Source organism: Chaetodon trifascialis, chromosome 15 (assembly GCF_039877785.1).
Source record: "Chaetodon trifascialis isolate fChaTrf1 chromosome 15, fChaTrf1.hap1, whole genome shotgun sequence".
Lineage (NCBI taxonomy): Eukaryota > Metazoa > Chordata > Actinopteri > Chaetodontiformes > Chaetodontidae > Chaetodon > Chaetodon trifascialis.
In genome coordinates, this window is record NC_092070.1 from 16,566,994 (window position 1) to 16,593,496 (window position 26,503).

Below are 26,503 nucleotides of genomic sequence, written 5' to 3' on the forward strand. Positions count from 1 at the left end.
AGCAGTGACGGGAAAAAAAAAAAAAAAAAAAAGCTGAGAAGACAACAAGCACCCACCCACAACACGTTGTTCTTTTGAATGCTGGGAATCAGATCAAAATTTCCTCCTGGAGAAATACACACCCATTCACATGCACTTGTGTGCTTGGGCATGCAAGCGCGCACACACACAAGCGCAAATCTACAGCTATGCCTATTGTCTAAGAGAAGATGAAGTACAATTATTTCACCGCGTATCATATTTCCCTGTCTGCTCTTGAAAAGTGAGCCAAGGTAGTCCGCAGTTCTCTGCCTTATCTGCAGACGACAGCCTGAAGGGACGGATGGACGTGTTGTCTAGACAAGGACACCAGACAGACAACGAGAGATGAGAGTGATGGTGACAAGAGAAGAGAGATGGGGAGAAAATTGCAGGTGTGACTGCATCAACCTGTTCTCCACAGCTCAGTGATCAGGAAGCGCCAGGGAGGGCAGGATAGAAGAAGAAGAAATGCCAGAAGATATAGAAACACACACATACACGCGCACACACACACACACCACTGGTTTAATGCACCTCCTTTCACACAAAGAGTGAATGAGCACATGCCAGTTGAGGTTGCACAGTCAGCGGTCAGCGCCATGTGGCAGCCAGGCTCTGGAGCTGTTCACAACGCAGACTGAATGATTACAGCTCACACACTCTCGCTCTGTCATGTCCTGTGACAAAAAGCACACCCCCCTTCCTTCTTGTCTCAAATAAATTAAATCAATATCAGCAAGAGTTAGATGATCAAAGGCAAAACAGGAAACATTTTCTTTTCCAGGAGCTGCTTAAAATCCAGCATGCAGTTGAAGGAGCTGTCGCTGGCACTGCTTTAACTCTGACACAGCAGGACGAGACACCAGAACATGAATTGTAACATTAGAATTGGATCACTGGTTCCAGACAAGTTTTTCTCCTCAAGCCATTAAGAATTTCAGTGTTTATGTGTTCTTAGCTGTGAATCTTAATGGTTTGGCTCTTAAACACTTGACTAGCATCAGGAAGGAGCAGGGACTGAAAAGAGAAACGACAAAGATAGACGATTGAATGTTAACTTACCAAGTGAAAACATATTGAGCAGGGTGTCTGCTGGTAAGAGTTTGACTCCCACTCCAGTGTCTTTCTCATCAGACTTTCCTACCGATGTAGTTCCATGTTCTGCCCAGGAATTCAGACGCCCAAGACGAAGCCAGCCAGACTTTCCGCACACATATTCACTCATAAACACACAACTAAGCTTTTTGACCCTCTCTAGTAACGCAGGGAAGCTGGATTGGATTGGGCAACTGTACACACCGGCGGCCCCAGACAGACTGCACACGCTACCCTGGAGGGCCGCTGACTAACCCAGCGCCTACTTCCTCACAATAAAACGCAGAAGGAATTTCAAATGGCTACTAAAGAGGGGGGATTTCCTTCAAACAAAGTCATCTTGAAAACATTAGCACAACTAGTAGCCAAATTCTTCCTCACTTCGGAAACAACTGTAGCAGAAGTTTTTCTTTTGTTTTAGTTGTTTGCCCCACTGCTTTATAAACACTTTGTCTTTTTTGGTTGGTGGGTGGTTGAATGGTGGGGCTGAGGGAGACGGCCCCCTCTACAACTCCAGTAGGAGGCTGGTCTGCTCAGAAGCATTCTGAAGCAAGAGTGAGAGCGAGCAGGCGGTCCAGTCCTGGAGCTGGGCCCAGTGCAGGGGTGGGGGAAAGTGCCAGCAGCGCACGCCTCCGACACTCTCCACACTGCGTGCCTGTGGAGTGAGTTTAGTGGATGTGGTCAGTGCGGGGGTGGGAGAAGTGGAAAGGGAGCGGGAGAAACAGTTGGAAGAATGGATGGAGGATGAGAGTGAGTAAGATTGTCTGCACTACAAGGCAACATCCAGAGGAGGGGTAAGGGGCGCGAGTTTAGACTAGAAGCGTAGATAAGGGTGTGGGGAACTGTGAGAAACTTTGAGAGCGAAAGAGCAGCAGAGAGTGTGTGTGTGGGAGAATGTGTGTGTGTGTGTCGCCAAGCATATGCAAGCCTCTGTGTGTGCGATTGTGTGTGCGTATGGTGGTCGTCTCGCTGAAGCTGACAGCCTGTGTTTGCAGAGTGGCTTTGTGGTCAGCCACTCGCTCACGATTGAAGCGATGGCAGGGCAAAAGGGAATCTGGGAATTTTTTTGCAGAAGTGCTATGCAAATAAAGTTGGCTCGGGGAGGTCAGCCGAAGCACCCCGCCCACTTCACCCAGCTGTTTATACAATATAAAAGTTGACATGATAGGGATAAGAGATTCTAATCCTAAACAAATTAGTCCAACTGGCTCGTCCTGGCTTGGCAGAGAGCCTGAAAACAACAATGGACCCACACAGGCCATGATGCTACAGAGAAAACAGATAGGAGAAAATGTCTCCAAGGGATATTTTGTTATAGTAGGGGTGGAACGATGTCAAAGAGCATGAACACATCCCACCAATATATGTTTCTCTCCAACTATTCTCCTTCTCGCCCTTCACTGTTTGTACAGGAGTCTGCAAAAACACCAGCTTCCTTGACATGTGCCACTGCCTGGACACCCTCCTCAAGGGTATTCCGCCACAATTTTACCGCAATTAATAATTCATAAAGCCTCCTTTTCAGAGAGGGTTATCATTGTCATAAAGGTGCTTCACCTCTAATCTCATCCCTCCTGTGCCAACAGTGGTGTGAGGGGGCAGGGGGTGGCCAACGGGAAGAGATAGCAATGTCTGGAAGGGTTCCTGCTGAAGAGGCGTTTTATGGGCACTGTAAATAAAGAGCTGGACACGCAGCACCGGTGCAGCTATTTGCCAAAGAGCAGGCCAGGAAGTGTGTCGTTTAAAGAGACAATAAGACCTCTGACTGTCAAAGTAAGAGCTGGCTGAGGGGTTGAGCAGTGTGTGTGAAGACCACAAGGGAAGAAGAGGCTGGGGTAAGGGTGAAGAGGTTAAGGGTAAAGAACAGGGCAGGGAAAGCGGCTCAGCTCTAACGCCAGATAGAGTAGCTGGGACGTTAATGCCGGACAAAAGGTAAGTCAAAAGGTAGAGTCTTAGGTTCGGGATTGTCACTTGGACCTGTGTTTAGGTGTGTTCGCTGTAATCAATGTGAAAGAGCAGTTTGCTGAGTCACCAGCCTCATCCATGGAGAACAAGCAGACATTCCAGGCTGAGACACAGGAGGTGGGAGGACAGATTCGAAACAGCAGCAGGACCAGGCCAGGACAAATGAGCTCAAGGCCTATTACCTTCCTTTTACACCCACCCACACATGCACACTCACATTCCCTACTCCCACAACACAGACTTAATAGCACACACAAGAAAAGCAATGTCACAACAAAAAAATCACTACACTCTGGTTTTAATTTCTCCCATTCTGTCCTTTCTCTGAGAACTTAAAAATGTTCATGATGTAACAGGAAGTGCACATTACACCACACCAGTGCACTTTTCCTTGGACTGGACTCTCATTACGAAGTGTTTTCTCTCTAAGCACCATCTTGTTATTTCCATCAGCATTTTACTTTATTAAATCCCCCTCCACACTACTGACTAAAGCAATTGCTTTTTTGTCTCTTGGTTCAGATAAAATGCAAGTGTTTCTTATGGAATGGCCAATAAAGGCCTGACATTTTGCTGACTGCTTGCAGGGCCAGACGCACTTTGTTCTTTGTACACAGGGCAGCTACACACTCCTCAAGGAGAACCATTTGTTATCTGTCCAAACTTTGGTGAGTGTGCTCGTTAACTGACCCATTGTTACATGAGAGCGTTTCAGGGCCGTTTGCTGCGTTCCGGCTCTTTATTCCTGAGGCATGAAATTGTGATTACCATAGTGGGGCTCATCCATCTCATTCTCTCATCCACACACGCACGCTAAACATCCGCATTTTATTTTGCTTTCTCTTCCCCTCCATCGTCGTCTCAGTCTTGCTCTCTCATGACACAAGCACATACACGCATGATACACACACGCAGCAACACACCCAACACAAAAAGAGCCGCCCACAGCTGCGTCAGGCCATCTCTCTAACAATCCAATCTGTTTTCTTTCCCATGATGTTTCCCATTGGCACAGGGAGGAGAAAATCAGATTTACTCCCCCACAGGGCCCATGCAGTTGCACTGATATGGAAAATGATTTCAGTGCTGCTTGAGCCCATAAACATTATTTTGGTCTCCCCTGTTAATGACACATTTCTTCCCAGCATTGTGGATCTCACAGAGGAAGAGATGAGTGTAAGGGGGGGTTAAAGAAAGGAGGAGGAGGAAGAGAGGAAAGGGGGAGGAATCCTCCAGGGCCTCGCATACAACAGGGGAGTCCTTCACCCCTTAAACTGCATCCTGACATCCAAGACTTCTCTCACCCTCTTCCTCATGCAGAAACACACACACATACACACACACACACACACACACACACACACACACACACACACACACACACACACACACACACACACACACACACACACACACACACACACACACACACACAGCTAATCAACCATGCAGGAACTTAAATTGTCACGGCCTTCAAATAAAGCCCAAAAAAATCAGAGCACAAAGATATCCCCGCTGGAAAACGAGCAGAGTCAAAGAGGGATTTCTCACCTCTCTCTCTCTATCTAGCTGTCAGCCTGATTCCAAACACACTGCATTTGGCTCCGGGGCTCAAAGCAGTCCCGCTACAATTGTGTCATTGAGCCCACATATCTTTTATTGGTGGTAGCAGCCAATATAGCAGCCCCCCTCCTCCTCTTGAACACAGGGATAAAATTTGTACTTTTAGTGGTAAGTTACAAACACTTTCTGCCCGAGGCATGTTGTCAACGAGAGGAGCACGCTGTAGCCTGCAGTCCTAAACACAAGTCATTTAATATGATGGTGTTAAGAGGAGACTCGCAACAGGCCAATAGCGAGGCACTAAACCTCCCATTTGGCATCCATTAAAACCCATCTGCAGGACCAAATACGAGGGGGCGAGCAGGAAATAGCTACGTTTGATATGACTAAAAACTGTCCTCCACTTTTGAGCGTTCATAGGTCTCTCAATCTCCAGATTCAACTACGGGATTTTCATGGTTCTCCTGTTCCACTGGAAACATCACATGGAATGCTCTGGATCTGGTTTGCTTTACAGCTGATGACTGATCTGTCTAAATCCATTGGTTTTATGTTCTGGCCATGGGGATGGATGGGTGACTAACGCCGGCTTGCGTGCCATGTTTCTGCCGACGCAGCCAGAGCTCAGCCAGCCAGGTCACGGACACAGACATGTCTGGTAGTGGGAAAAGGCAGATTAAAACAAGTGCTCAGCACTATTCTCTCTAATTAGTCCCCTGTTAACTTTTGAACTTAATTGGTTAATTGAGATGTGGTTAGACTGGGCAGGTTTCCCCTCCCTCAGGGTGACCATACGGCTCCAGTATTTTAGCCTGGCACTGCCTGGCACAGGAGGTGGCTGCCTCCCTCTCACTCTCTCTCTTTCTCTCTCTCCTTTTGAGCATCCCACCGCTCCAGTGACGAGGAGTAATGATGCCGCACAGGAGGCAGTAAAACTGTGTTTTGCGAGTGTGTTTTAGCAGAGATTGTGCCCATGCACTGCACATATGCCTGTGCCACATCAAAGTCGCTCCTTGACTACCCAGTCCTGGGTGGTCTGAACCTCTCTTCTCTCAACCCGCAGAGCTAGATGGGCTACAGAAAAGTGGAGTGTGGATGTGGGTGGATGTTACCTCACCACAGGCAAGTGTGTTCTGTCGGACTCAGAAGTCAGTTTGCTTTGGAGGAGACATGAGCAGCGTGAGGATGGAGAATAAAAGTGCGGTGCAATACAGACGCAGATAAACACAAACACAAGCCCATAGGCGTCACATTGCTTGAGTCTCCCCATCTCCTCTGGTTGATGTATAATGATAACCACAACACCACATAAATCTGCAAGCAGCTCGATTCATTGGGGCAGATTTTGCCTGCTGTCTTCCCTTTTTCACTTTCATCCCCTCTTCTCCCTCTGCTCCTTCGAGCCCCATCACTCATTCCCCTTCTCAGTTTTCCCTTTCCGTCCTCACACCCTCTCCATCATCCCTCCATCACTCTGCCTCCTTCCCCCTGCTGCTCAGCTCCATATTTCTGTCCTCCCTCATCACCTCGCTCTCTTCCCTCAGTTGCCGTCATCCGCGTGCTTCAAAATGGAAACACTTTCTCTTCATTTTTTGGGTTTTTAAAAACCGCTTTCCCTCCCACTCCTTCATCCCACTTGTGCTCTGTTTCTCTGCTCTTGTTCGTCCATCAGTTTTCGTGAGGCCTGGGAGGGTAATGAACGTCTTGTTTTATGGGGAGTCACAGGTTCACCCCTCCCTCCCTCCATCAGGAGCACCCATAAATCAGCATCCCAGCATTCAACTGGCAACCAGGGCTCCTCGGAATGTCCCATTCTTGTCCTCCCATCTGTGTCCCGGCGCCTCCTTTAGGTCATGGAGAGCAGTGCTGGATAAGAGGGGTCTGGTGGTTGAAGAGACTGCTGTGCTGCTGTCCTCTGAGTTCTCGTGGATTGGCCTGTAATATGATAAAGTCCTGGAGTGATGTGTGTGAGAGAAACAGAAGGCAGCTCCCTGCTCTGGCTTCTCTCCGTCTGATGTAGCCTGTCAGAGGCGCAGAGACAGAACAGTGCAGATAACGGAGTGGAGAGCTGCCACGCCAGCCAGCCAGCCAGCCAGCCAGCCAGCCAGCCCAAGGTCTTTCTGTAGCCCTGAATATAATTTGCTGCTGGTTCACAAGGGGAACAAAGGAGAAATGTTTCATTCTTGCAGCGTTGGCCAAGACAAATGCAAGCATTTTTGTTCTGATAACCTACAGACAAGTGCGGGGAAGGCACCTGGGTAGCCAAGGCCAAACGATATACAGTATTACCTTGTAAAGAACACACTGTATAATACACGTGCATCTCCTTGACTTCTGCTGCTGCAAAGCGTCTTAGCCATAAGGACAATGCTTCAGCTGGCCCATACAGATAACCACCGTCCTCCCCGCTGTAGCAGTCTACACTTTCAAGTGCGTGCAAGGTCAGCCAAATCACACAGCTAATTCTTTTTTGAAACCCATCTTACAAACTGGGCTTTAAAGTTGAGTTATGTCTCCCAACTGCTGACACTGGTCATCCATGGAATGCCGCTGCAGGGGCCTGCTCAACATCTGCAGCAACACACTTGGGCAGAGATGAGTAAAATTAGGAGCATTTCCTGCAATCTGTACAGAGGAGAGAAGGTCATCCTCACCCGATCATGAGCAGATGAAGTGTAACATAGAGCAGGGCAGCCATAAAAAGCCTCTCCTCTCCTCTCCTCTCCTCTCCTCTCCTCTCCTCTCCAGCTGGTTAGCTTGACATAGGCCTTTAACAGCTAGGAGTACGGAAGGCACAATCCAAGGTCAAACCAGGGAGACAGAGGGGAGGGATATCAACTTGATCAACTGCTCATGGCTTGTCTGTCTGGCTGGTTGGCCGCACAGCTACCTTTGCAGTCGTCTATCACATTTGCAGTGATCACATCTAGTCCACTGGACAGGTGGGCGGGCCAGACGGTCACATGTTACATGCCCTTGCCCTGTATTGGTCTGCAGGTCATATTCAGGACCAGCATAGGAGGAGGGAGGCCTTGTGTGGTTACAGGAGGCTTGCGGCATCTGATCGAAGTTAACAGATGTGTTGCAGCTGCTCGTTTTGTTTGCCGTAGCACATCCTTAAACACACCCACATGCACAAATATACACACAGTGAAAGGAACAAAAAAAATATACATGTTAGGAAGCTGCAGATTTTCGTATATTTTCCAGCTGGCCATGCTCAATAGCACTACTGCCAGTGTTTTGGCTCGCAAATAAAAACCTGACATCCCCATGTAACCATTAAAGTGACTTTGAACAGTGTGCCTATGAGTGCACATGTTGGCTTTTCTTATTTTTCTTTAATATATGCTTAGCTCTGACGGCCATAAAACATGTCAGCACCTACGTGTTGGGCCAGAAAGCCTCAAGCTATGGGACTGTGACAGGTCTGACCAGTAAAATGATTTGGGGAATCTGTGGAGGGAAGACAGTGAGTCATGGTTGTGCAGTTAAAGGGAGGAAGCATGAGGAAGCTGTAACACAGAGAGTAACCTCAGCTGGGTGTCCTCATATCCACGGGAGAGCAACAGCTTTCAGCAGGTTATCGCAATGCCAGTGTGAGCCAAACTCAGTCTAGACCTGGCAGAGGCCATAATGGATAGAAGGGGAAGCAGAGGGGGATGGGGGGAGACAGGGAAGAGAATAAAGAAGAGTTATTAGGGTGATGTGAGGCAATGAGGGGAAGAGAGCTTACTGAAATGTTTTGACACAGAAAAATAGCAAATGTGACACAGGTACTTAAACAAGGGCTTGAAAGGCAAACCACCGCCATCTTTCTTTCTGCACCCTCTCTCCTCTGTCCCCTCCCTTTCTCCCTGCTTACACACTCACACAAGTGATAGCTGCAGCTGCAACTTTCACAAACTGCTCATTCACCAAAGCCCGGTGGCAGAGCTCGTCTCATGACTGTCAGGCTGGCCTTCATTCCTCGTCATGCTGAGCGGCACAAGCAGATTCCAGGTCCTTCACCCAGATTCCTGACATCCTAAACACCCCATTATTTCCATGAGCTCACATGGTCCATGGCCCATGGTAGCATGAACAGCCCACGCTGGGACCACAACAGTACAGTCCTGTATTATCACTTATGCATTGTGTTGTGCTATATTGGTGCCGACATCAGCAGCAGCTTTGACTTGTCGAGCCATGTGACACATTCCGTCACAGCTGGTGTGTGTGTGATTTGTGTGTTGGAGAGTGTGTTTTCTATCTCCTTACTGTATTTGTTCTGGCACAGTGTTCTATTGTGGGGCTGGGCTTTGCACTTCTCAGATAAGAGAGCAGTTATGTCAACACTGGGTGCTGTGAAGGAGCCGCCTGGTCGTGTTGATATTCTACAACACTGATTATTTACTCTGACCACAGAGTTCAGCCATCATCTAGCCTCTAATGCACTAATGACCAGAGGCCTCCTGGGGTGGAGCCCCCTCCTGGCTCTGCTCGGTACTGGCTCTCAGCTTGTCAGGTGAGAAGAAAGATGAGGGGGCTGGGATAACTAATGGCTTTGAAAAAGCCTGAGTTTAAAGTCGGCTGCCAACAGATTCTGAAAAAAAGGTTGACGAATGCTTCTCACAATACACACAACCCCTTGTAGACTCAGGCAGCATGAGTCTGCATATTGAGCCGAGCTGAGCAGCCCTATCAGTAAAGAGCCAGTGGAGCAATCCATGCATAATTAGGGAAGGGGGGAGGGGGTTAATTGACTTCTTTGAGAAAGATCCTGATTTCTATCAGCCAGTCCCATAATCATGTGAGCCAGGGCTCTCATTAAGCCCCCTCCCTCATTTATCTCTCTTCCCCTCTAACCCTTTACCCTCTCCCTCCCTTTCCTCTCTCCTCCCCCGCTTTGAAAAAAGGGTGAAACCCCAACCACTCCTGCTGTGTCCTCACTGGGCCGGGAAAGGGTGAGGCAGATTTATAGTTAGCACCTGAGTGAGTAAGGTGCGTGCTGGCACACAAACACATGATTAGTGCGCACACACACACACACACACACACACACACACACACACACACACACACACACACACACACACACACACACACACACACACACACACAAGTTAAGGCTCCAGACTGCAGCTGACCTGACTGTGACCCCGGTGCAGCACTGTACTGGCTAGCAGGTATTAGCGGCAAACCTGTGTGCATGTGTCCCTGTGGCCAGAGTCTTCTCCACACAGATGCAGTGTTGTACACAGGATTCAGGCCTGATGTTTTTTTTAGTGTTGTTTTTTTTACTATTTCCAACAATATTGCTCAAACTGTGCAGCAGGAACAGCAACATAACAAGTGCATTGAATTATTTACAGGCGGAAAGTATACACTGCCTAATGACACACGTCCGTACCACAAACAAAATACATTACGCTGCCATGTCAGCACCTATGAATATTTACCAAAACATATCCACTAAGACAAGGCTTTGCTCAACATGGTTTTAACCAGATACAGAAAGAAAGCAGCTCCCTCCTGGCTGCTTTCCTTTTCTCTTCCCTTCCTTGCTCATTTGCTCTTCCCCTTCAGCCTTTGGAAGCTGTGGAAGATTTGGGGGGAAAAGCTGAATTCCAGTGAGAGAGAGAGAGAGAGAGAGAGAGAGAGAGAGAGAGAGAGAGAGAGAAAGGATGACGTGGAGAAAAGAGATGAAAAGTGACAAATGAGAGATTTCCTTCACAAGCTCATAAATCAGCAGACGCAGGCAGGGGCAGTATGAAGCCTCCTTCAAAAGGCCCAAACTTTTTTTCCTTTCACAGCCAGCGCTAACCACCTCTCTCCCTTTACATGTACCCAAACACACACTTACACAAACATATGTGCAGAATCACATACGCAAGAAACACACTTCCCCCGTTCCCTCTTTGCACACTCTCCCAGATGGTGTGTGCTGGAATGGCATCCCCATTGCTCTCCGCCAATCTGGTTGTGGCGCAGTGGCCTGGCTGGCTGGCACAGAAACACGTCTCATAAAATCACTTACAGTTAGGAGTGGTGCCGGCTTCAAAGTGGCGCGCCTTCAAACCAGCCCTGTTAAAGGGTCCAAGCACGCGTGCTGAAATAAATCCTGCTCATTCTGTCACATAAAAACACACAGGGTGGGGGGGCTGTGGGAGGAGGGTTGGGTGGTGCAGCTGCTACTACAGGTACGTGGGACAGACAGACAAGGGAAATGAGCTCTTCAGAGCGTTTGCTACATGCACACAGTGGGGTGCCACACACTGGGCGAGGATGTGGGAGAACAGAGCGCAGAGGCACCCTGCTGGGTTTGGAGGTATCTACTGAGTTGGTGGGGAGCAAAGGGAGTGAGCAATGGCAGCAACTGTCAGCAGACCTTATTCAGCTCCAGTGTTTGTGCAAATGAACGTGGAGCGTCGTTGAATGCAAGATTAAAAAGCACCGCAGTGAGACTGGACATATGTGTGTGGTGGAGGGAAGGCGGCGACTCCGGCCTGGTTGGAGAGCCGGGAAGGCTCAGTCAGTGGTGAGAAACCTGAGCCCTGTGCAGGACGGTCCCAGAGACTGTCGGATTGATGGAGATCCAAAAGGACTTAGGATCTGCTTTCATTCTGAATGTTCACCATCTGCTTGGCTGGAAAGAGAACCCACGGAGCTGGAGAAAACTCTGTCAACTGACAGATGAGACAGTGAGCGTAAAAGTGTGTGTGTGTGTGTGTGTGTGTGTGTGTGTGTGTGTGTGTGTGTGTGTGTGTGTGTGTGTGTGTGTGTGTGTGTGTGTGTGTACTTGTGCAGACAGTGTGTCAGTATTGATCCTCAAAGCAGCTCCACTTTCTGAAAGACGATCTGTCAAATGGGGATACACACATTTACACACACACAAACCAACAACAACAAAAAAATAGGCGTTATAGCTTATAGCTTAAAAAAAAATTCTTTCTCTAAAATAACAGACATCTGCAGCACCATCACATGTTCCAATATGCAAAACCGTCTTCCCCTTCCCACACAGCTGCATAGTTTACTCCACCTCCACCATGCCGGTGGTATTGATCCATCCAGTTTCCATGTGCACAGACAACCCTGGTCTGTTAATGCCATGTTACTAAGGATGACCACTTCTCTCCTCATACCTCACCAGTCTGTCACACAGTAGCCAAGACGAACAAACCCTCCACATCACCAAAATAAACCAACACGTCCTGTTTTGTTTCCTAACAACCGCACACGATTCCACATGTGCGCAACCGAGTCCATTTATGATCCCCCAGCAGCCACGGTGCACTGCTGACCTCCTGCACGAAAACGCCTCCTGTCGGCCTCTTGTGTAATCCCTTGAGTAGTCTGAGAAACACTCCCGCCTATCTATGACCCATCAGTAACCCAGGAAGTAATCAGTGGAGATGCACAAAACAAAATTCCTGTCGCTGTGTGTAAAGTTCTCTCTGACCTCCTGACCCCTGGAGAAACCACAATCTTCTGTACTCCTTCTGTCTCGTTAAAAGAGAGATAACACAGGCCTGAGGGTTTGATGAAGAAACAGCAGATCCACTCCCATAACTGTCATCCCATATGCTGGGAATGTGATGCGATTTACAACACTTGCCAGCAAAACAGTAAACCACAGCTTCTCGCAAATGGGGGCGTCTGCACACCTGAGAACAAGCTGTTCCACAAGCAAAAAATTAGTAATTAAGATTATGAGGGGGAAAATGAACACAGCTTCTTAAAATTCTTACCCGATTATTTATGCAGCAGACTTACAGTATAACGCTGTATAAATCCATCTGTGTGTGTTATTATTATGATTACCGTCATAGATATGTCCGCTAATCAACGTTGTAATTGAAGCAGGTGGATTGACGACATACCACAACAGCCCCATGCAGAAGTGGAGAGGAGAGAGATGGATGGAATATAAAACGCCCAGGGCTGAGGTAGAATTAGGCACCTGCATCAGCCCCCCGTCCACCCCCACATGCTGCCCTCTCAGCTGCATGCCACTCTGTTTCCTCTCTCGCTCCTTTTATACAATCTCTCCACCACACAGCTCCTTTGATTGCTCTTTCCCGTGGGCATACACACACACAGACACGCACACAAATACAACACATGCGCACACAAAAGCACATTTCTTCCGTAATGTTCACAGACAGTTGCACCAGCTGAGTTTTGATTTGGAAGGAAAAGTTGCCTCCACTACAAATAACGACAGGCACTCAAGAAACAAGCAGAGCGCAGTTATCACACGGAAAACACACACACACGCAAACACACACACACACGTATGCAGGCAAGCAAAATGCATAACTCACAAAAACATGCCAAAAGCACAGAAAACCACTCTTAAAAGCAAGTTTAATCACAGATATACACCACCCACACACAGCAAACACACACTCACACGTGCATCCACACACCCTCCCATTATGCTGTATAACCAAAAGGCATTCAGCCATTTCAGCAGTGTTCTGAGAGCTGGCCAAGTGAGAGGTCTGTCAGTGCATTAGCCAGCATGTAATCATAGCCCAACCTCACTGCAATTAGAAGTGGTTCTAATTCTTCACTGGAAACACTGCCTTCTCCCTCCGCTAATAGTTTACTTTACTCCAACAGCTGACAGACCCAACCCTGCCTCCCCTCCTCGGCTTCCTAAACACACACATGCACACACGTACGCAGACACACCCACAGCTGTAGCTCGTCTGTCAGTATGGGAGATCAAAATGGATCCTGGGAATAGTCCCCAGCCGTGTCCCACTTGTGCCACATCAATCCCAGGAGTCTTTAGGCTGTGCCACAGTTCACCTCTGCGGTGGAGCTCTGTGAGTAAAGGCCTCGTCTCTGCCTTCCCTCTCCGCTGCCTTCAAGGAAAAAAATTTCCTATCTTACCAAATGTGACAGAGAGAAATGACAGCGAAATCATGAAACAATTGCAAAAATAAAAACCCGAGAGCTCCTAAAGGCCCTCTGTAGATGAGGCAGGCGTGTGAGAGGAGGGTGGCGAGGTAGTGCTGGGGAAACGTTAGCTAATGAAGACTGAGGGAACGCTCCTATACTGATGGTATTGCTATTAGCCTGTGAGCCGGTGCACTTGGGTGTCACTTCAAAGCATTCTCCACTATTAATCAGAGACTACCCGGCCCTCCAGCAAGGGCCCCGCTGGCTGTGCCGCTAACTACCCCCCTCAACATCAACACAATGGAGCCATCATTACAGCCGTTACGCTACGCCTCGGCCAGACAGCGCACCTTTATCTCGCCATATACGTTACATTCTCACGGCCAATTAATTTACCTGCCATGTCTCTGAATACAGGGGGTGGAGTGGGTGGTGGCGGTGGGGTGTATGCAAGCACACATTTCCATTATGTAGTGGTTTATGTATTTTGGAGGGGGATGGGCAGCACCTGGCTCAGGTTGCACCTCAGCGAGCTGTGCATTTCGCCTAGGGGGCTCTTTATGAAAGCACCTGCAAGAGGGTGCAACCTGCCTGCCCCAGACCCACAGGCCCAACCCTGCCCTGATCTGGCTCTCACCTGACACCCCCAAGCGGGCCAACAGCCAGCGCAGTGTCTCCCTGAGAGCAGCCACACCCCCCCCCCCCCCCCCTCCAGGGCCCCTGGCTCACAACAGCCACTCAGCTGGATATCAGCCACCAAGCTTGAGGATTAACTACCACACTGGCCCCATCTCTTGAATGCTAGATACATTTTACACAATGTTAATCCTCAACATCAACTCTTTCTTCCTTTTGTTTTGACTGTTGTGATGGACAGCACTTTCAGCTGGGTCGAAGCGAGAGCCCGCGGGGCAGGGGTGAAGAAATTACTCTCTTTTTATCGGGGTGATTGTCAACTGAATGTATCAGCCAGGCTAATGGGGGGAAAATACATCGCCTTGTGTGCCGTTGCTCGCGTCTCGTAAATTTGCACATTCATGTTACATGAGGATGAGAGGGCTTACGATACAAGACACTCTCCCCCTCCCCCTCTGTCTCCTGGTGTACTGTACCGAGAGCCTGCAGACTGTAGCAGCGCTGAGGGGATGAGATAACCGTTCACCATTGTGAGAAAAGGCTGTCAAAGCTTTGTTTTTCTCTTGCTCTCACTCCCCCCCCCGTCTCTCTCTCTCTCTCTCTCTCTCTCTCTCTCTCTCTCGTAAGAATATAAAAAAGCTGGAGCAGTGGTTGCAGAAATAGTCCTGTTTCTATAATTAGATGTAAACAGACGAACCAGACTCTCAAGCTCGCTCTGTCCCACTGGCCCCGTGGCCTCCTGGGAAGCAAGATGTGCGAGTGTGTTTGACGTGCAAGTGTTTGCGTGTGCATGTCGGTGCGTGCGTGTGTGCCTTTGTGTGCGTCTGCTTGCAATGCACCAGTAAGTGTATGACAGCATGTGACAGTGTGCATCTAGTCTTGCTGTCGCGCTCCTCTCTTTCTCCCTGCCTGTCTCCTTCTCGTGAATACCCACAAACCCTCACTCAGCCCCCCCCACACACACACACACACACACACACACACATTCACCAGAGGGTAGGTCAGTGGCGGTGCATGGCGAGCACAGAAAGCTAATGCATGCAGTACCAGTAGACAAACACACATCTGTTGCTGAGGAGCCAGTCATTTGCCCCAGATCCCCAGGACACTACTGTATCAGAAAGAGGAGGCAGTGTAGCCTAGTGGTCACACCAGGCAGAGGGGTAAAAAAAAAAAAAAAAAACAGCATAGTGAGGTGGAGGCAGAGAGGGACCCACTCTGAGAAACATAGAGGACAATGAATGTAAAAGAGAAGGAGCGGGGGAGGGGCTGCAGGGAGGAGCAGACAGGCTATGGACATGGATCATCAAAGAGGGAACATGTAGACATGAAAGAATTTGTAGCGTAAAACAAGTGATTTGACAAAAAAAAGGCAGAAGGGGAGGGGGAGAAGAGGATTTTTGTTCTAATCAATGTCAGAGGGAGCAGAGGATATCCACGGAGGAGAGAGGGAGCAAGAGAGAGGAAGACAAATGAGGAAGAGAGAGAGAGAGAGAGAGAGCAACAAGTCCCCTTTGGATTGAGGACTAGGCAGCTGGTTGGATGGTCCCAAGAGACTTATTAAAATGGAATTCCTGATGCTAATCTTTGTTTTCTCACAAAAAGGGCTGACACATCCTTGAGAGGAATAGTGCATGTATATTTAATGGCAAATCTCTGCATATATTTAGTAGTGCACCTCGTTGTTTAGTTCTGTGTCACCACCGCCCGCTGTTTCACTGACAGTCACCAAATCCTGGCCCATTTTTGGAGATTGCCTGCCCTCAGTCCACCACATCTACGTTTACGGACCCAGGTCTGCTGTACGGGAACCGCTGATGAGTTGTAATTGTTTCAAAATGTGACGTTCATGTTGCAAGAGAAACTTCAACCTGTTCCTTTTGGACAGGCACCCTGCACGCAAAACTGGCATCTGACAGATGAAAGACTGTGATTTTCAGAACTCCTCTTACGTGCAGAGAGTGAGCACATCATTAGAACACAGCACAAAGTGGGACCGCTGCACAAGCTGCATCACGAGCATGAAATCCTGCCAGGAGCGCTGGTGGCAGATCCAGCAGGGACAGACTCAGACGTTAGAGGGTTAACAATGCACCTGTCTAGGCTTCACAGCCAACCACAGGGTGCCTCAGCTCTAGTGGGGGGTGTCTGGAGAACACGGCCCAACACACACACACACACACACACATGCATGCAAACCCAGCCGCCCACCCAAACATAACCACACACACGCTCATACACACTCATGTGCATACAGCATTGTCACTGACCACAAATCTGCTAACAACAATAGGGCAACGGCCCTTTTTTGTTCTTTTCACTGAACGATTACAATAATAAAATTTAAATTAAAAAACAAGTAATCTGGATTTTCTGCTTGAGCCGTTAATAATGTCTAACAGCTGTCACATGCAATACGGCCATGCGCTGAGGTGGGCCTGGGGCTGCCTGACGAGAGGCAGCCTGATACTGAGAAAGGGAGGGAGAATGAGGCGGGGAGAGAGAGAGAGACAAAAAGAATGAGAAAAAGAGCGAAACAGAGAGAGAGAGATCCAAATCACAAACAAAACAGCAGTGGTTGACTTTGGGCAAATGCATCAGTCTATTCAATCTCGCAACAATATATTTCCAGTCCAGCTTTTTTTTTTTTTTTTTTCCCTTCGGTGTGTGTGTGTGTGAGTGTGAGTGTGAGTTCGTCATGGGAAGCGAACAAAAGACTTTCTTGGATTCTTAATGCAACTTCTCACTTCCTTGTGTTGAGCGTAAAAATAGATGGGCAGGTTTTGAAATCCAATGCCCTGAAATCCGATACAGGAAGGTATTACCCTGCCCGTCACTCTCACCCGTGGGTCTCCTTTGTGTTTGTCCTGTGTACACACCCCGTGCTCGAGGCGAGGGCTCTGTGGCACCATGCCACACGGTGTAGTGTGGGTGGCGGTCTGTTTGAAGAGCCTGTCTCTGAGGCAGCGTGGCCACTCACTAGCCAAATTCCTCTTGCAAAGCCTTTTTTTTTCTCCCCCCACTCAGCCTTCACTTTCTGTGGACAGTTTTGCTGATGAGCAAAGAAAAACAAACTGATTATATAATTTATCCGACATCAAATCTGTCACTTAAGTCACCTGAGTGTACAGAATTTCAGATGCTATGACATATTTTGAGGACAGCTCGTTTCATGCCCCAATAGTGACCAGAGTTTTTAATGACACTGATGCCTGAATCTACTTGACATATAGCGAGCACATTGTTCCCCCTCTAACCAAAAGTATTTGCTTGCTCTTTCAAAAAAAAAAAAAAAAGAAAAAATTGACTGCCCTTGCAAGTCATTTGGGCTTCCAGTGGGAGTGTCAGGGGAAGGTGACAGATGGCTGCAGCACCGGGCAAGGTGCTATTTCAGCCAGGTGTACGATGCCAAGCAACACCTCCACTATTCAGGGGAACTCCTGTGACATGGCGTCTGAACCGTGTCATCCACAAATGAACCCGACAACAGGCCAAGGTTCTCACTCTGTTTCGCAGAGCTGGAGCGAAAGCGAGAGCGAGCGCACAAGGCCCGAGCCAAATGGAACTTGGCCTAAGACCCATGTTCTGTCACTGTACATCCACCATGGTGGCTCCCGGATACAAGCAGCCTTTTAATGTAATATTTAACATGGGTTATTCAACACATCAGTTTTCTTTTCAGGCAGGTGAGGCTCACCTCTCGAGTTTCCCTCACCAAATCCACAAAACTGTTTCGAGGGATAGGACAGGCGCAGGCTTTCAGTTGCTCTGGGTGCTGTGCTGCTAAATAATTACGCTGAGCACGCAACACACTCCAGCCACCGCTCTTGTCTGGGGTCAACAAGGATGGGGGGGGGGGGGGGGGGGGGGTAAAGGCAAAGGGAAGCTGGGTACAAACTGAGTGCTCAAAACAGAAGAGCTTCAAGGCCAAGAAGGAGAAGAAGAAGCCTCCCTTCCCACAAACAACCCACTCACTGAGGTTTATTCTTTAAAAGACCCTGGTTGTAACCAGGCCTTTGCTAACTCCACCAAACACCTGTGTTTGTCTTTGAAGCGTCTTCCTAACAACCACAGACCCATGGGATATTCCAGCAATGAGACGTTCAATAAAAGTCTCAGTAAAGTTATTTATTCCCCTTTGGAAAAAAAATGGGAGAAGGCAGACAGCATAGCTAACCTTTGAAGGGGGAAGCTGCTCGGATATCCAGCTAGGACATAAAAACCAAGGGAATGACAGGGACATCCTACCAGAAAACAATAAAGGGGGTGGAAGGGACTGTTTTTTATCTTTAACAGCAGCCGTAAAACACACACAAAGCTGGGGTCTGCAACAATGGCCCGGGGCAGGGGAGGGTGGCTAAAACAGAAGTGGCAGGAAGACCACCGCTTCCCAGACACAAGGGTCTTCCTGCTGGAAAGAAAGGAGGCCGAGAAACGGAGGGGAGGAGAGAGAGGACAGCTGATGGAAAGGGAGACAGGGGAGATGCAAAGGAAGGGGAGGCAGAGCGAGCAAGATGACACAAATATGACCTTTGATTACATGGGGTCTTTAGAGCAGAGCTCAGCCATGGACAGCCCCTGAACCTCCTGCTGCTTTCACACAGCCACACCTCAGCCAGAGCACGCTGATCAGAACAATATGGCTGAAAGATGAGCCCCCAGCCATAAATGCCAGCAGTAAAGACAGCTCCACTGTGTCTCCTCCTTTGACACTATCCAACATCTGAATCCCAGCCTCACAGCCAAGTGAAGACTGTCTCCAACTCTGCGCCAGAGCCAGCGGGAGATAAAATTACTATTTCAAAGTCCTTGTAAATGAACTGGCTGAATTAAACCGCATTAGATGAGTTTACAGGTCTGTGTCTCACTGTATCAGCGAGCACACGGAGGGAGAAGTTGCTCCAATGTCACATTCCCAGAACACAGTGCAAGTGCAAACTATAAACCGACCACCTGACATGCATTACAAATGACTGGCTTGTAGTAGGTGAAGATGGACAGAGGCAAATGCACACTGGCAGAATCTCCACCGTTTCTGAGTTAACATGGTTCAGTGGGCAAGAAGGTAGGAGTGTGTGTCTGTTGTTACCTAATTGCAAACTCACCAGCGTGTGCAAAAGAAAGAGAGGAAATGTCCTCCCAAAATCTGTTGAAATTCTGTAACCCAGCAAGGAACAATGCCAAGGGGTTGGGGAGGGGGGTGTTGCAACCGCCATCACTCTTTTCAGCAGCGAGGGTTGACGGGAGCGCTCACAATAAATACCTCTGCAAAGTCAGAGGAGCCCTTTCAAGGAGCCACATCAGAAACCTGCCTCTGAATGCATTTTTACATCAACCCTGAAATATTCATGCTCTTTGTAAAGTATTCATGTGAACCAGTGTGCAAGTTAGTCCCCGGGGGAAAAGTGCGGAGAAACCGAAGGGATCCAACACACTCAGCAAACAACATTCTCAGTTGTGCTAATGTTGCTAGCATGCGGGACACTTGAGGGGACACTAATGACCTGCCCTGTCAAGACAAACAAGAGTCTGGGACCAGTTTGGTCAGACAACCTACAAGCATTTGACTGCTCTTACATAGTGTGACTGGCCTGTATTCATTAGGGAAAAGTGACTGACAAAAGACCAAAAACAAAAAAAAGATCTCATTTACATTTGCTTGATGGTGTGATTACATAAACAAAGTGCAAAAAAAAAAAAAAAGTGGAAATCAAAAACAAAATTTACATGTTTTTCTCATATTAAATCTGGACACAATGAATGAAAACAGGTTTGTAAAGGTAAAAAATTGTTTTGTTTTTGTTTTGTTCCCTGTGTCACGTGGATTACAAATGTGCGTTGTGTGCTGTTTTGATGAATTACCATCTTAAAAAATATATGCCATGAATAATTGTGAATTATGCCTCATGCCTCATCCACCTATTAGCATCATGACATTCTTGACATTTTCAAATATTATTAAAATAATAAATCAAAGATTGCACATCAGCAGAGCACAATAGCCGAATCATTCTAACGGCGCCTAGAGGGAACTCATGCGAAATTATTCTTCGTGTTAATTCAATAGAACACCTGAAATGCAAAGAATTAAGTCATTCTGCAAGTCTTGAGGATATTAGATAGACTTCTCTCCAGTCACACCCGTGTGTTAGGGACGAGGCTGGGGAGAACAATAAACCACCTGTGCTGCTCATTGAACAGTGATGACATTTGGAGGGGAGGTCTTCTTGTTGGTGCAGCACAGCACCATAAAAGAAACACCAGATCTGGCTGAGGGGAGCACCTGTGCCCTGTAGCCAGCATTAGCCTTCATACTCTCAACAAAACATCTATAAGAAAGAATAAAATAAAATAAAAACATACGGATGCAAGGCACTCTGTGTGTGTGTGTGTGTGTGTGTGTGTGTGTGTGTGTGTGTGTGTGTGTGTGTGTGTGTGTGTGTGTGTGTGTGTGCTGCCAAAAGCAAACATGAATGGTGAGAGATGAATGGTGAACGGCGCCCATGAATCCTCCTGAATGCCTAATTATCCCTCATGTTTAGCATGATTTTGCAAATGAATTCAAAATCCTTACAGACACAATGATTTTTTTTTTTCTTTTAAACATGTTTTATTCGCCTACCAAAACACTGCCTATCAATTTGATGATATACTTTCAAAATGTGAATAAATAAATAAGAATGTGACGCAGGGTAAAAATATTGTCAGGGGTTACTTTGATGCTGTATTTAACCACCTACAACAGCCACCTACACTGATCATTTTAGCTGATATACGTTACATAGAATAACTTTAAAAGGTTAGATATTCCTTGCTTTCCGCTGACCCAAGATTCCTCAGCTGCTGCATCATGAAGCTGTGTTTTTAGAAGCCACATTAGCATATTTTCAAAGGAAATTGTTTCAGAAGTGTTGCTGTTTGATGCAATCAATATGCCACCGTGGTGACTTATTTAAATGTCTTTTGTTCAACATGGGTGGACAAAATAAAAGCAACAACTGTATATTGTGATCTAGTCCATTTCAATGCTGCACTATAAATATATTTTTGGTCTTTTTTTAATTTGAACACAAATTTAGGAAGACTCATTTATTTTATTAAATCCAAGACAACATCTAAACACATGGCTTCAAAAAAGAACTGAAACACAGTCTGAACAAGCATAAGCATCACCATGTTTTTTGAATTTTAGCAGTTATGGCACTTTCATGTGTTGCTTTTATTGTGTCCACCCACTGTATTTTAAGAAATAACCCCACTGTTTTATGGATGATCATGTTCAGCAGTTCCTACACTGAGCTGTTACACCCTGACTGCTCTATGTGGACACAAAAGCGTGTGCTCATGTTTGTAAACGTGCACGTTTGGGTACCACACAGGATACCCAAGTCACTTGTTAAACCTGATGCATGCACTGTGAACACATTTGCACCCCGACACTTTGAAGCCCAATATAGATGGAGGATTTTCTAGCATTGCCCCTCTTCCTCCAGCACTGGAAGCCGTGCAGACCTGCTCATCCAGCTTCTCCCCCTGCTTGCTTATGGCCCATGGGCTTTGGCTGAGCGATGGCACCGGTGTGACACTCATCAATGTAACGTGAAGTGACGAAATCTCATTTCTGATTCAGCTCCAGAGCCAACGGGAAACCGGTGCCAGTGTGCCCTGTCCAACCTCCAGCGTGCAAGCTACAACAGATCTTAAATGGCATTTTTAAATACCGTGGCATTTACCTAACTTATCAAATGGCTATTTGTTTAACTAAGATGCCTTTATTACCTCTGAGATGTTTAAACTAGAAATGTTGATTCGGCTTAATCAAAACGCCTGATCGTGGGCCCTTGTGGAAATCAAATTTCACCTGATTTATTAGCTGATATCTGAATAGTGAAACTCTGTCAACAGCCACACCTGAGCAACCATTTATTTAAGGGACAAAGCCCCGTCTATTCTCCTCTTTTGTGCAAAAATAATCAGCTTTACACCACAGCACACATGCAGGCCCAGCTTATTATTCACGCTGATAGATGGACAGGATTTAAGGCGCAACCTTATGAGAAGAGCAACAACAGGCAGCTTTGAGGCAGATGGATGCTCCCGCGATGGGAATAAACAGCATTTCACCAGCGACATTCTTGTGTTGCAAACCCCGCGTAGATGTTTGACTAACCTGAGTGGGGAGCCATTGGTATGTGCGAGGGGTAATATTTTCCCGGCGGGAAGTGACCGGCGTGCTGCACAGAGCTGTGGCCCGAGGGAGCGATCCGAGAGGCGGCCCGGTGCACCAGGGCGCCCCGCTCTGATAGGAGGTGCGCCGGAGCAGCGAAATCCCGTCCTTCCATTCCGAAGAATGTTGAGTAATCCGAAATCCGGATAGGGCAGGTCAGGAAAATCAAATGCAACCCATATAATAATCCTTTCCTTCAGATCTATGTGTTGCATTCAGTCGATCGCAGGCTTCCCCAGCCGAAAACGTAGCCCCCGATCATCTTTTCTGTCAAAGGAAACGGAAATCAAAGCAATTTTCATTAGCAAGACAAATGGGAAAGAATTACACGATGCAAAGTACTGACAGTGCACTATAGCCCCACAAAATGTAAGAGAAAAGAAATAATTAGTTCCGCCCCATTGAATGCCTTTCTGTCATACCCAGGTTTCTTTTGCATGAGGCTGAAATCAGACCTTTCGACCTGAAATTGATGGAACAAAATAAGTCACCGCGGACAGAAACGGCCAGCGAGGCGTCCAAAAGCCCACTGAGCCGGGCTCACATTCAGCTCTATTGATCAGCCTTGGATATAGGCCTAATATGCATCATATGGAGAAGAGCACTTCATATTCCACAGACTCAGGCACAACGAGCACATTTTGGCTTTCTGTATGTCCCTTTCTATTTAATAATGCTCCTCTCGTATCCAAACAATTAATTCAACTACCACGTCAGCAGTTGCCAGCTGTCTGTCTCTCTCCAAACCATGGCAAGCACATTAACATGCAATATATGCATTTTTTATTTTTTTCCCCCCTGATCAAATCGTGATTGCTGCAACAATCCACAGAGCTTCTGTCAGAGGAGGAAGTGCGCTGTCCTGTTTGGGTGGCTTAAAAATGATGGAAACCTACATCTCAAGGTGAACAACGCTGCCTGCCTTCCTGCTCCTGCTCGTCCTATTGTCTCGGATTGATACAGGCGTCTTTCCAGCCTCTGTCCATCCAGCTCTCATTACACCTCACACCACTTTCACATTTTACGCTGCAGTGATTTTAAATATAATTTGGCGCAAATACCACATATATTATTTTTTGCACCATCTGCAGTCTACAAAATAACCCAGTTTATCATAAAACTGGGGAGAAAAAAATGCAGCGTACATCGACCAGTTTGCGGACCTTCAGGCACGCAGAACCTGGATTGTCAGTTTCTAAACTTTCGAAACAAATCATGAAGAAAGAGGCCTGATATCTAAAATAAGGATATAAGTAAAACATCGCTCCATAACAGAGATGCATCCTGAAAGACATGGACTCCCCCCCCCCCCGTGTGTGTGTGTGTGTGTCTGTGCGTGCTTGCACGTGTGCGCGCCCCCGCGTGTGGGTGTGTGTGCATGTGAATAACTGCACTCTCACTGTCTTCATCTGCCTTGACCTATTTCAGGTCAGGTAATCAAATGGAGTAGTAAATACATTAAAGGCTACATCCTCTGCCGTGCCTCAAAATATCATTATATAGTCGAGATCAGAAAAAAATAAAAATAAAAATAAAACGTCCGTGTAAAATGAAAATAAAAACCTAATTCCACCACACAAATCCACGTTTTTGTCTTTACAACAATCATCTAAACGTGACAGCCCATTTTTGTGCCTCAGTGATAGCTGTGAGTAATTAAAAGGGAAGCAGGCAAACAGAAGGCAGCTTAATTTTACAGCTCCAAATAAGAAAATAAATTAATAAATCCTGCAATACTGAAGCTTATATGTCTTCTTGTACATTATAGATTCTCAAATTGGGGGCCCTGCAGGGTTTCTCAAAAGGGTTGCAGGGGGTCCCCAGCATGATAAAAGCATTTTACCATAAATTAAATTATCCCTCCAGTATTCCCTAAAATAAAATACAATAAAAAATAAAATAAAATCTAAACTCTACAATGTGTAAGAATGCGCAGGCATGTCATATGTGCTACTTCACTCTCAGCGCTATTATCTCCCCATGCAGCCAGTTACAGCCCAGCCTACAATTCAGTGCTACATCAACAACAATAAAATCCGTCCATACGGAGCTCCCTGGGACAAAATCTTATCAACCGAGGCTTCGAGAGCTAATGTGTGTGCATGCATGTGGCCCCTTAACGTGAAACCGTTGAAGTAGCCTTGCTGTTGCATGCATGATAGCCGAGTCTCCAGTTTGTGGACTGTACAGAGATCCAAGGTGAATGGCCGCCCGTCAGGAGGACTGCCTTTGTCTCCATACTGAGAAAGTGCTTTGCAGTCAGCCATTACCTTCCCCCTCGCCATGCTGTTGCGTTCAGCCCACTCTGTATGCTCACTAACAAGCGCAGAATAAAGATTATTCAACATTTGAGACATTGGGACGCGACTGCTGCTGTGTAAATGTTCAAAATGTGCATGCTCTCGAATTTATTTGCAGTGGCGTAAATCCTCACGTTTGTTTTTCCTTCATTTTAAGCTTAAATTCGCCAATCTCCCTCTCCAAATATGCGCTACAATTTAAAAAAAAAACAAAACAAACAACAGCAACGGTGAAATAATCGACGGCCCTAATGCAGTTCATTAAGCAGCTGTCAATTTCATTTGCAGAAATCCGATCGAAAGCAGAAACGCGGATAATAAATCAAGTTTTGCTGTGTGGGTCGGACAGGCGGCCCTCCGTGGCTGAGCTGGCCGGCAGGGAGTGCACCTCGGCCGGTCCGGGTGGAAACATGTCCCCCGTCCCATCGGTGCAAATTCTGCGTTTGGAATTTATTGCAACCTGACAACGACCACAGTCTACACCCCACCGGCAGGTTAATAAAAAATATAAACATGTCTGAACAATTAATCAAGGGCTCTTAAATTTTGGCCAGTTTTAAAAAATAAGATAAAAATACGTATTGCGCTTCTAAAAATACGGACTAATTAAAAATAAAGCATCAGTAAATAGGCTAAGACGTCGGTCGATAATCAAATATTTTATCTAATTAGAAAAATGCTCCTATCGTCAAAATGTAATGAAACTATGAACATCATCACTATTATCAATACTAATACTAATAGGCATACTACAACTACTAATGTTGATAATTGTATTTGTAATTTAATTTATTTATTGTCAGCTCAGTCCGTTAATTCATCGATTTATTCCACATAGGATAAACCTCACAGGCCTCTATACTCTTTGGTTATTTTGTAAATTATAGCAATGTACTGTGTATAATAAACAGCATGTCACACGTAGCATTTTGGACTAAATACAGCTGCTATCATTTTCCAACGAGGACACACGCCTTAAAATATTTTTATTTAGTAGAAAAAAAACCCCGTAAAGTATATAAAATTACTACTTACTGGTATGTTAAATCCTTGCATAACAATAAATTATAAAATCACAAAACACAGGGAGGGAAGGAGCAAGGCCGAGTGCGACGCCCATTTAAAATCAAAATCTGAAATAAACCATGTGGCTAGAGTGAAATCCTACAATATTTCCATCTGAGGCTGAGCTGTAGCCTTCTGGTTCAGTCTATGGAAGCAGTGGGACTGGGGCTTCCGGCCTGGCTGGATCGCGGCTCGGATCTCCGAGCAGCGGTTTCTCTCCCGGTGCAACTGCGTACCTCGCGTCTCGGGGCAGGGTAAACACGCTCTCCCATTGGTCGGAGAGCTGTATGTTAATGAGCTCGTGCCGCCCGCCCGGAGATACGGAAGGTTCTGATTGGCCGGCAGCACGGGCCAATGGTGTGGTGACTGGCAATGCTAAACAGAGCGCAAAGCGCCAGATTTAAAGCACGGGATGGTCGAAATCTCACAATAGAGCTGAGAGCATCAGGAGCACAGCTTCAAATAGACGAGGAAGGTCTGCAGGCAGTGCTCATAATGATGTAGATGATGTAAAAACAAAAAATGCAAATCAATTCATGCATGTTTTTAAAAACCAAATGGATCTTATGTTACTCAGTGCTCCAAATATACGGCCTATATGACATTTACCAAGAGTGTTCAGTTTGGATGCATGTCAAAAATGTGCAGATAGGCTAAAAAGAAAGGTGTTCATAACATCTATAGTTAGCGGCCATAACAATGGAAATAGCCAAGTGTGAAACCAAACAAAAATGAA

At 46.8% G+C, this 26,503-nt stretch overlaps 1 protein-coding gene across 8 annotated transcripts in view; it reads right to left on the minus strand.

The window, feature by feature from the left end:
• Positions 1 to 25,997, minus strand: part of LOC139342878 (BAH and coiled-coil domain-containing protein 1) — a 65,779-nt gene extending 39,782 nt beyond the window's left edge. For 4 of the 8 annotated variants that reach the window (XM_070980147.1, XM_070980150.1, XM_070980151.1 and 1 more), the window contains exons 1-2: positions 25,738 to 25,997; positions 22,346 to 22,669 (exon numbers count right to left, since the gene is read on the minus strand). In XM_070980147.1, coding sequence (XP_070836248.1) covers positions 22,346 to 22,517 — 172 coding nt within the window. In that variant the 5' untranslated portion in view covers positions 22,518 to 22,669; positions 25,738 to 25,997. Of the gene's footprint in view, positions 1 to 1,083; positions 3,219 to 22,345; positions 22,670 to 22,824; positions 23,522 to 25,737 lie in introns of those variants that run through there. The other 4 variants (XM_070980153.1, XM_070980148.1, XM_070980146.1 and 1 more) reach the window with 3 other exon arrangements.
• Between the last annotated feature and the right edge of the window lie 506 nt (positions 25,998 to 26,503).